At 38.3% G+C, this 11,795-nt stretch overlaps 1 protein-coding gene across 1 annotated transcript; it reads right to left on the minus strand.

Annotated features, from left to right (window-relative positions):
* Nucleotides 1–1,508: 1,508 nt before the first annotated feature.
* On the minus strand, nt 1,509–11,518 carry LOC139949114 (hydroxylysine kinase-like). Its single transcript, XM_071947518.1, has 5 exons — nt 11,143–11,518; nt 9,119–9,481; nt 7,741–7,892; nt 7,165–7,351; nt 1,509–4,926 (listed from the first exon to the last, which is right to left on the minus strand). Exons 1-5 carry the CDS (start codon nt 11,324–11,326, stop codon nt 4,406–4,408), a joined length of 1,407 nt encoding a protein of 468 aa, XP_071803619.1. The 5' UTR covers nt 11,327–11,518; the 3' UTR covers nt 1,509–4,405.
* Between the last annotated feature and the right edge of the window lie 277 nt (nt 11,519–11,795).

Genomic DNA, 11,795 nt, shown 5'->3' on the forward strand with positions numbered 1-11,795 from the left:
GATAGATTTTTTTGCAAGCAAAACGATGGGAAAATGCAGTGTTTTAAACACGGGGTCACTATGTTTGACTGAAATAAAAACACTCATGATGAATGCGAGCGCACTCAAGTGAAACATACCATATTTTTTCACAGGACTCGGGAAAGTACTGAGTATACAGTGCTAACACACATCGGTGTATGGGTAAAAAACCAAAATTAATATTCTTTATCCCCGATGCAAATTTAACATCTATTATGAAACATACCTATAGTTTGCGAAACAAAATCCAACACGCGGCTGACGTGAACGGACACGGTTATCATATCTGTATCTGCCCGCTCGCTTGCAAAACCTCCCTATTAAATGTCCAACATATTCGATTATAGACAGATTTGAGAGCCCATGAGAAAATGGATACAGTATATATGTTGCCTTTTTGACCTGCGAGTTGTTGCCTTCCATAATGTATTTTTGATGAGGGCTATATGATTTTCTGAAATAAGAGAGGTTAGTGACATTTTCAAGACCGACGTTTGAAAAATTACACAGGTGCATTTTTTATTTTTTATTTTTTTTTTTTTGGGGGGGGGGGTCACAATAGTTTTACAATTTAAAATGATATTATGAGCGCCTTTAATAACATCTTCATGGGGCCGACAATTTGTTTTCTCCTACATCACTTCATCTGTCATTCTTACATGGACATATTCTCTCCGGGTCAAGCATGCAACACATTATTTATTGGTTTTTAAATGAAGTGTTAAAACACTTCATCCATAACTCGCTGGCAACGACTAGAGCAAGCTATTCAAAACGTTGAGACCAATTTAAGAACTCACTCTGCGGTAGTGCAATAAGCTTAGCAGTCACGGCCAATTTTTCTTAACCTCGGCTTCATCCCAGGTAGTATTTAAAGACAGTGGAAACTATTGGTACTTGTCAAAGACCAGTCTTTTCACTTGGTGTATCTCAACATGTGCATATTAAACATAACAAACCTGTGAAAGTTTGAGCTCGACTGGTCGTTGGGGTTGCGAGATAACTATGAAAGAAAAACACACCATTGTCACACGAGGTTGTTTGCTTTCAGATGCTTGATTTCGAGACCTCAAATTCTAAATTTGAGTCTCGAAAGCAAACTCATGGGAAATTACTTCTTTCTCGAAAACTACGTTACTTCAGAGGGAGCCGTTTCTCACAATGTTTTATACTATCAACCTCTACCCATTACTCGTTACAAAATGAGGTTAAATTATTTCGAGTAATTACCAATAGTGTCCACTCCCTTTAATAAGCAGGACAGTTCTTTTCAAAGCAAAGAAGTCTCGCCACAAATCTGATAAATCTACTCCGCGGTAGTAGAGTCAAGCAAGACAGTTCTCCAAAGAACAAACTATACCTGGCAAGTAGATACGCAATGTTACCGCAAACCAAACACTTATCCAAATAGATCGTTGTCATATTTTGATTGAAGGATAACACTATTAAAAACAAAGACAAAAAGTATGTATTCTGACACTCACAAATTTATTTGTTTGGCTTCATTAAAATGACAAGAGTTTCAATGTTTAAAGGCAGTGGACACGCTTGGTAATTACTCAAAAATAATTATTAGCATGTAACGAGTAAAAGGGAGCTGTTGATAGTATAACACATTGAGAGAAACGGCTCCCTCTGAAGTAACGTAGTTTTCGAGAAAGATTTTATTTTCCACGAGTTTGATTTAGAGACCTCAGATTTAGAATTTGTGGTATCGAAATCAACTTATTGGAAAGCTCACAACTTCGTGTGACATGAGTGCTTTTTCTTTCATTATTATCTCGCGACTTATGACCACAATTGAGCTAAAATTTTCACAGGTTTTTTTTGTGCATATTATGTTGATATGCACCACAATTACCAATAGTGTCCAATGTCTTTAAAAATCATAACATGGAAGTATGATACCCGTATGTCGAGTTGTGTTGCTGTAAATGAGCGAATATTTCATGGCTGGCTCACACTAATCGCGAGTAACGGCAAGCTAAGCTAAGCTAAGCTGCAAATTGCAAATTTGAATTTTGCTGCCAGCCATCGTTTGCTGCCGCAATTGTCGCTAGCGAATCCGCTAAGCAAATTGTTGTGCTTGGCACCTCTATGGAATTGGCCCCTGGTCTTTGACAATTACCAAACGTGTACATTTCCTTTAAACGCAGTGTCACCTTGATTTTTGTGTAGCATCCTGGAAAATTCAGGCTCTTGAGTTATTTATATTCATGAATAGTTTGGAGATTTTTTAGATTGCAACACAGGGACACGACAGGTTTTATTGTAATACTTGTGCCCCTAGCTATAAAACGATTAATTAACTTACTTCGATAAATATAGAAAAATATAGCATAAATTTTCAAGGGAACGAACACAAACCCTTTTTTTCAGAGTTGAAACCAACGGTTCTTTTCAGAACCACCCCAACTCATTAGAGATAGTCATTACATGGTGTTACCGCAAACCTTTCTATTCGTATTTTCACCATGCAAAGTTTCAAATCCTACTAACCTTCTACTATAAATAAACCTTTCTACAAGGTAAAATGCTTTTGCAGCAATAAAAGAACCCTTTTTTCAAATAATATTTGACCAGCCTGGTTTTATTGTTAAACTTGTGTCCCAATTAAAATAATTTTTAAATGGAATAAAAAATTAACACTTTTCTAAAAAATTAAACCTTTCTCTATATGATGTTTTTAAAGGTATAAGGTTTTTGCAGCAAAAAAGTACCCTTTTTCAAATAATATTTGAAAAAGGTTTGGGGAACAAAAGTTCAAAAGTTAAACCTACTATGAAGTTAAATTAAAATAATAAAATACTTAAATTTAAATAAATTAAATTTCAAATAATATTTGGAAAAGGTTTGGGGAAAAAAATTCAAAACTTAATATGTTCAGAATGAGAACAAAATACGAATGCAGCATATCCTAGAACTCCCACACCTATCCCATAACTCCTGATTCCTCTTTCGTCTGGCCCCACCAGAGCTCCAAATGACTACATCCCTTGACCAGCCTGGTTTTATTGTTAAACTTGTGTCCCAATTAAAATAATTTTTAAAGGGAACAAAAAATTAACCCTTTTCTAAAAAAATAAACCTTTCTCTATATGATGTTTTTAAAGGTATAAGGTTTTTGCAGCAAAAAAGTACCCTTTTTCAAATAATATTTGGAAAAGGTTCAAATCCTACTAACCTTCTACTATAAATAAACCTTTCTACAAGGTAAAATGCTTTTGCAGCAATAAAAGAACCCTTTTTTCAAATAATATTTGACCAGCCTGGTTTTATTGTTAAACTTGTGTCCCAATTAAAATAATTTTTAAATGGAATAAAAAATTAACACTTTTCTAAAAAATTAAACCTTTCTCTATATGATGTTTTTAAAGGTATAAGGTTTTTGCAGCAAAAAAGTACCCTTTTTCAAATAATATTTGAAAAAGGTTTGGGGAACAAAAGTTCAAAAGTTAAACCTACTATGAAGTTAAATTAAAATAATAAAATACTTAAATTTAAATAAATTAAATTTCAAATAATATTTGGAAAAGGTTTGGGGAAAAAAATTCAAAACTTAATATGTTCAGAATGAGAACAAAATACGAATGCAGCATATCCTAGAACTCCCACACCTATCCCATAACTCCTGATTCCTCTTTCGTCTGGCCCCACCAGAGCTCCAAATGACTACATCCCTTGACCAGCCTGGTTTTATTGTTAAACTTGTGTCCCAATTAAAATAATTTTTAAAGGGAACAAAAAATTAACCCTTTTCTAAAAAAATAAACCTTTCTCTATATGATGTTTTTAAAGGTATAAGGTTTTTGCAGCAAAAAAGTACCCTTTTTCAAATAATATTTGGAAAAGGTTTGGGGAACAAAAGTTCAAAAGTTAAACCTACTATGAAGTTAAATTAAAATAATAAAATACTTAAATTTAAATAAATTAAATTTCAAATAATATTTAGAAAAGGTTTGGGGAAAAAAAAAATATAAAAAAAATACGAATGCAGCATATCCTTGAATTCCCACACCTATCCCATAATTCCTGTAATTCCTCTTTCGTCTGGCCCCACCAGCGCTACAAAAGACTCAACCCCTTGACCAGGTTTTATGGTCAAACTTGTGTCCCTAGCTAAAACTTAGGTCTACTAGTAATTAAATTAAAACAAATTTTAAAGGAGAACAAACTGAACCCTTTTCTGAAAAATGAACCTTTCCCTGTAATATATGTTTTTAAAGGTATAAGGTTTTTGCAGCAAAAAAAGTACCCTTTTTCAAATAATATTTGGAAAAGGTTTGAGACGCAAAAATTAAGATTTAATGTATGCAAAGTGGGAACAAAATAAGAGTGTTGCATTTTAATACCCTGGTAATTTTGGCAAGTATGGGGGAACTGTCTATGAGAAGTCTATTCCAGAGTTCCTGCACCTATCCCACAACTCCTGTAATTCCTCTTCCGTCTGGCCCCACCAAAGCTCCAAAAGGTTCCATCCTTTGATCAGAAAAGTCATCACGTAGGCGTTGTCCGGGAACATCTTGGACTGCTTCACCCCCATGAGCAGCGACTGGGCAAACCTTCCCGCAACCGACACCTTCAGTAGTCCGCGCTCCTCGCAGGTGAGTGGGGACACCGTCTCGAAACCTACCAGCACGTTACCCGAATCCTCAACTGGTTTGTCGCTGACTATCATCATGTAGGCGATAGCTAGCGCTACTTCGAATAACAGGCAAGTGTACCCCATGTCGTCAAAGTCGATTAAGCCACTGATCTTCAACTTTGATACACCACTTTTGCCTACTTTTTTCTCGACCGCACAAATTTGGTGATTTTCATCTGCTGCAGGAGTCAACTTTGACCTTCTCGTTAAGTCATCGCTTACTATGACATTGTGTTCATTGAAGTCCCCATAAATGATTCCTTAAAATGAAAACAAAGTAAATTTGATGTAATTTTTAAGACTTTGTATGGAAATAATTACTACTACCCCATGAGTCGTTTTCACACAGAGTTTGGACTAGGACTAGTCCTACTTAAGGCTAAACCTTAAGTAACTCGTCCTAACTCGAGATAAACTAGTCTTAACTCTTTGTGAAATTTACCCCTGCTCATTGGACCCAAGGCATTTTTGAAACCATCTCAACTCCTTTGGAGTATGCAGCGCCATCAGCCAAAATGGCGCACAGAATGCTGATCATTCACTTCAATGATCTCAACCCTCGCAATGAACCAATCCGGCCTGTCAATCAAACTGTGCGCGTTCACCCATTAGACCAATCACAGCAATGATTCTGGTCGGACAAACTCGGTCATGCGTGCGCGTATATTATTTGGCACGCGCGGCAGAATCGTGCAGAATGTCATTGGGAGTGCTCGTACACGTGTCTTGCTCACGTGCGCGGTGGGTGGAGCTTAGTGGAAAGCTGGAACGGTCCATTACTCCGGTTGGGTAATGAGAAGTGTCACAACCAGGATTTGACCCCTCACTCTGATGCCTCGGCCAACAGAACCTGTTTTCTGTTGAGGTTTGAAGCTTTAATGTAACTGGCTCACCTAAAATTTTGTACTTTTACCAATTTTTAAATTCAAGCTGTATACTCCCAAATTCTAAACAACTGCTTTAAAGAGAAAGTATACCTTTAGTTTTTGGAACTAATCGGTTTTTATAATCCTATAAAAATGTATACAACAAAACTAACCTATGCAAATTTAATTCCAAAAAGTGGTTGCGTATTTAAAATGTTGCAAAATTTGGAGCAGTAACTTTTGTCCAAGCAGGAAGAACAACCCGTAATTGGAAAACACAATCTGAAAAACTTATCTGAGAGTATGTTTCTCAGAGTCAAATTCGAAGTGAAATGATTCTCATAGTACTTGATATTATAACACCCCTTGCAAGTATTGTGCCTGCTCATTGGTTTAGAGCGCGTCACATAACATGTCTTAGTTTTGCTAGACGACGGCCGTGTGATAGAGCGTCGGTTTGCCATGCGCTAGTCTGAAGACTAGCACATGGCGCCGTGCGCTAGTCCGACAGACTAGCACATGGCGCCGTGCGCTAGTCCGACAGACTAGCACACGGCGTGCATTACCCAGATGTCCGTTGCGTGTACGAGGATGATAAATTAATAGTCTGTAACCATTTCAGATTGTCCGACACTACATGCAACACAGTAGGTAAAAGTGTTTGCAATCTGTGTTCGCGTCGTCCGTGGATTGTAGCATTCAGGTCTGTAACTTAATAATAACAATACAGGTTTTAGAAATGTTTGGGGTGTTATAAAACAAATATTGACTGCTTTTACTCGTGCAATGGTTAAAAACTGTGACTCCCTTGGTGATCCCCAGAGCGTTCTATTTTCCCGTGGATCACCTCGGGAGTCATAGTTTTAACCATAGCACTCGAAGCAGTCAATATTTGTATACTATCGAAAGCTGCTATACTTCTAACCAAGTAAGTTTTTATTGCCGTTAATTTTTTATGAGTGATTACCAAAAGTATACCTTCTCTTTTTTTAGAGACAAAATCAACTGCCCTTAATTCAAAATTCATAAATACCTCAGACAGTTTCCCTATTCCTATTGGTGGAGAGCGCGTCAGGTGGGTGTGTATAAACCTTTGTTTATGACCAGTGAAAAGTGTTGACAACATGGGCATGACACGCGAGCTTGCAACTGTGCTTATAAGACAGTTTCTTCAATCCTATTGGTCAAGAGCAATGGCCGGGACAGTTGTGCCAGATCACGCCATACGCGCGACGCCCACAGCATTCCCTTATAAGGAGTTGTTTACCCGAGGGCGCCGGAGGGCCTCACCATTTCATAGCTGGAGGGGTGTTGTATTGAAAGAAATCATTGAACAATTATAATTTTTGCATTTATTTTACTTTTTGACCAAAGGTGTTGATGTTTTTTGACCAAAAAGGTATTTATGAATGGGAATCAAAGTGTGTTGAATCTGTTTTCAACTAGTGGTTTAAACCCACTGAGGCCTGGTTCTTAATAATTTACATTGACTTCGTCTTGGTAAAATTATCAAGAACAAGGCCTCGTTGGGTTTAAACCACTAGTTGAAAACCTCTTCACCACACATTGATTCCCTTATGTGTGGGTACACCAGCAATGTATAAATTTCAGTTATTATTACTAGCAACTCACCCTGCCTAAGTTGACCAATCACTGGCACGACATCTTTTTCAAACCGTCCAATCACATTCTCTAAAAGTTCTCTCTTGGCATTGTCGTTGACCAATGGGAGATGTTCTCTTATCAAGGGAACATTTTCCAGACTCCACTTGCAGTGTTTGCTTTTAAGCTTCAGCGGTTCTACATCGCCAGGGTACTCCTATAATTGCAAAAATATTTATCAAAATTTGAAAATAATTTGTTATAGCAATTATCTTACCCTACATAATATAATACCTGATTTAACTAGCCCTCAAAATTATGTGTCTTCAATAAAAAGATGATTTCAACACAAAACATCACTTGAAGGAACACGTTGCCTTGGATCGGACGATATTTTACATTATCAACAGCTCTCCAATGCTCGTTACCAAGTCAGTTTTTAAGTTAATATTAGTTTTGAGTAATTACCAAACATGTAACATCCTTTTGTGCACATTTTGACCCCCAAATTGGCGGACAGGAGACGCGCATGTATGCGCGGTGCAAGTTGTGCAATAGGTCTATTGGTGCTAAATGCGCTGGATACATACAAGAAAAGTAACATACCTGGAGAGTCTTTTGAAGTTGTCCTAAGTGTTTTCCTACATCAAAGAAGAACCTTGCTGGCAAAGAAGACATATTCGCTAACACCTTTCCTGGTATGAACTTAAAGAGACGGACAGCAGACAACTCTCTTTCACATCCTGTGAGTTCAAGTCCTTGAGATTTAAAAAATACAGAAGTCATTATTTCAGCAGTCAAAAAGATAGGAATGTTCTAGTAACTCTTGATTGCCATCAAGGGAAGGCCTAGGTTTGAACTGGGCAATAAAGACAGGAGACACTATTGGTAATTACTAAAAATAATTATTAGCATAAAACCTGTCTTTGGGACGAGTAATGGGGAGAGGTTGATGGTATAAAACATTGTGAGAAACGGCTCCCTCTGAAGGGCCATAGTTTTCGAGAAAGAAGTAATTTTCCACGAGTTTGATTTCAAGACCTCAGATTTAGAACTTGAGGTCTCGAAATCAACCATCTAAACAGACACAACTTTGTGGGACAAGGGTGTTCTTTTTCTTTCATTATTATCTCGCAATTTCGATGACCGATTGAGCTCAAATTTTGCAGGTTAGTTATTTTATGCATATGTTGAGATACACCAACTGTGAAGGCTAGTCTTTGACAATTACCAATAGTGTCCACTGCCTGTAACTCGTCTACTAACTATCCCAAAGAGTAACAAACGGATAGGCGATGATTTATTCAGTGTGTTCAACTCTCAGGGCCAACTCTCTGGAACCAATTCTACAGACCATAAGATCCTCACTAACAGTTGATGATTTCAAACGCAATCTCAAAATCTTTTTATTCTAGTGTGTTTGCCTCCCTATGTGACTGGATTAACAGGCTTTCGAGCTTCAGTGTTTAATTATATACTTTTGTTGATCCTAGCCATCACATTAGGGTTGTTTTGTAATTTCCTGTGACCTTACTGATTTTCTTGCTTTGCATTTACTTTGGTGCATGTACTTTTATTATCTATTTGACAAACTGTCTGCTATTATGGGCAACATCAACCTCTACCCTCGCAGGTACCCATTTATACCCCTTGGTGAAGAGAAGCAATTGTAGTAAAGTGTCTCTCTCAAGGACAAAAGTGTCACGACCAGGATTCAAACCCACACTCAGATGACTTAACCACCAGAACTTGATTTTGATGCTCTTAACCACTAGGCCGTGACACCCTTCCTGATAGAGCCCTGTAAGTTTAGTAGGTCTGGGGTGGATTTCACAAAGAGTTAGGACTAGTCTTATCTCGAGTTAGGACCAGTTACTCGTCCTAACTTAGGACTATCCAGGCAATTTGTATATCTCCTTTGGATTCTTTGTGAAATCGACCCCTGATCCCACACCACACCTAGCAATGATGAGATGCTACCTACCATTCCTCAGTTCATTCGTTATCATCTCACAGCTCAGAAAGTCTCCAGCAAGGTTGGGCAGAGGAACCTGGCAACAAAGCTCCGGGTAGGATTCCAGATGACGTAGAACCTTCATCTGAGCATCGACAGTACCCTCACTGGCAGTGTTCTCAGAATTCAGTACCTTTAGGATGAACTCTGAGGTCTGGAAGCTCTTGTGTATTTGCTCTGTTTTCACGTAGTAGGTTCGGTCATCATAGCTCTCATACTCCTTTAAGGTGTCGGCCTGGATGTTGAACAGACGAAGCAGTAGATCACTGACCTCCTTTGTGGTTAGAACTGGCTTTCTTGTTAACTGCTGGGGTGGACTGCTATCGCTAACACCTGTGCCAAAGATAATTATGAAAGAAACAATCACGTTGAGGCATGATGGTTGGTGATAGGTACCATTGCTCTTTAAATCAGAGGCTCATAAAGCCACGAAAAACTAGCAAACAATCTGAACGACTAGGCAAGGCATTTTAATTTTCGCTTTTTTGTATCCGTATTTTAATACATTTATAAAAAAATGTTGATAAACTGAAGTTTTATTTGTTTTAGTTGTATTTAAATTGTGACTTTTCTGACATTCTCAGAGATTGTAGTTCTTCGGAGTAAACCCAAATTTGAGTATGCCTTTGGACTTGACCATGAGCCCCATGCTTATTTATTTCCTAAATGGTTCACATATTATTTTAACTGCCTTGGAGACTTATGCTGCCTTTTGTTGAGAAGCTTTAGACTTTATACTAATTTTGCGTTTTACCCATACACTCCAATGTGTGTAAGCGCTGCATACTTTAGACTTGTCCCCTAGTCCTTTTGATTGCCAACATGTAGTTGTTTAGTTTGTCAGTATACTGTAAGTTAGTTGCTTTTAGTGTGGGGACCTTTTGGACTACTCTAACATCCCCTTGATGTAATTGACATGTGCTGCACCTTATCTGTTCAGACTGATACCATTTGGACAATGTTTACTTAACGAAGTACTGGAGTGGTAGTTGAGTTCAAGTATGCAAGAAAACACGCGTGCCCAATTTCATAAAAACAGACAATTCTGCTTAGCAAATTTCTTGACTAAGCAAGAAATGACCAGGGCACCATTTAAATACCAGTCACAGTAATCTTAACTGTATGGGATTCTGGCTGTTGACATGTTTTTTTAAAACTTTATTTTTTGTGTGCTAAGAAGTTTTTGGGCTTACTACAGGCTTTATCAAATTAGGCCAAGATGGTTTTGTAGTGAGTGGTAAGGCAAATTGTTTATTGTAGATCTAAATAGTTTACTTTAGAGGAGACTTTTTACCCTTTCTTTTTGAGGGAAGACTTGTTTGAGTTTTGTTGAATCTTGTACATTCTCACAAACAAGTAGCACAGAGGACACGACATGAAGCTCTTCAAGAAAAGGCTAAAGAAAGGGCTTAATCTCAGAAAACACTTCTTCACACAGCGAGTAGTGGATCTGGAACAGACTCCTAGCAAATTAAAAGTGGTCAAAGCTAGGACAACAAATCAGTACAAAAACAGCTTTGACAAATACATGAGTGAATGGATATGGGGTGTTAAAAGGCATAAGCCTACAAAGAAGCCATAAAATTAAACCAGAGTGCAGAAAAGGGGGCTAGTTTACTTTAAGCCCCTCCCCTGGTCTGCGACCACGCCGTCCAGAGAATGGGGGGTTTGCAAACAAAAGCAAACAGTTATTATGCAAACATATACCACCGTTTGAATGACCAGAGGTAGGCCTATTAATATTATATTACGGGACGATAGCCGAACGAACCTCCCTCACAGTTCTAGGGGGTGTGCGTGCACAAAAAATGTCCTCCCCTAAAATTTTACCCATAGTTGGGGCTGGCTTGGTATTTCCGTATCCTGTCATCGCTTCACTCATTTCTACAAAAAGGAATATCTCATTTGAGTTATTAAACACCAGTGAAAAAGTTGTGGCAGGATAGACGGACACTTTCCCGCTGAAAAATATGAAGGCTTTTATTTAAACATACCAAGAAGTTTACTCTCAACTAATGTTGTTGTCGGTGTTGGTGGTGCGGCGATGACAGCCGGTTTATCACCGCGCTGGTCCGCCATGGACTTGAGCTTTCTGGTCAGCAGGCAAGCAGTAGAGCGAACGAGACGTCCGTGCTCTGTGATTTCTCGTTCGTATTCGTAAGTATCGAGTGCTAGCATGGAGGAAGGATATAACTTCTAGAAGTAGTAGAATGGTGTGCTTGTTGTAAATACGTGCACAAGTTTGTTTTCTTCACGTGGTGAAGAGAATTAACCCTGAAAATTTCCACATTTCCCATCCCCAAACAATTCACGTGTCTTGTTCGACTCGCCCGCTGATTAAAACGTGTACGACGAACCACCACCGTTCAAAGCGCCCGGCCCGCTGGCGCGCTGCTGTCACTTTGTCAGTCATGTCATGCTCCAGTCAACATCAACAGTTTATCAGTCGTCATGAAAAGCGTCGTTTAAAATTCAATCAATCATAACAAAATAATTAGGTAATGCTCAAAGTGTTCTTTTATTTAATTCAATATTCAAATGTGTGCTTATTTTTAAATTATTTCGCGCTCGAGCAGCAGGGATATCATGTTTGGGAGAGACTGGTGGAAGTTTATGTCAATTAACACCGATGACCCTTCTACGCATG

The sequence above is a fragment of the Asterias amurensis genome, chromosome 16 (genome assembly GCF_032118995.1).
Source record: "Asterias amurensis chromosome 16, ASM3211899v1".
NCBI classification, from domain to species: Eukaryota; Metazoa; Echinodermata; class Asteroidea; order Forcipulatida; family Asteriidae; genus Asterias; species Asterias amurensis.

Excerpts from the sequence above, each read along its gene's own strand:
- LOC139949114 (XM_071947518.1), bottom strand. The coding sequence starts at position 11,326 with ATGCTAGCACTCGATACTTACGAATACGAACGAGAAATCACAGAGCAC. Across the intron at positions 7,352-7,740 it reads AACTTCAAAAGACTCTCCAG|GAGTACCCTGGCGATGTAGA; the intron begins GTATGTTACTTT and ends TTGCAATTATAG. Across the intron at positions 4,927-7,164 it reads GATTGGTCAACTTAGGCAGG|GAATCATTTATGGGGACTTC; the intron begins GTGAGTTGCTAG and ends TTTCATTTTAAG.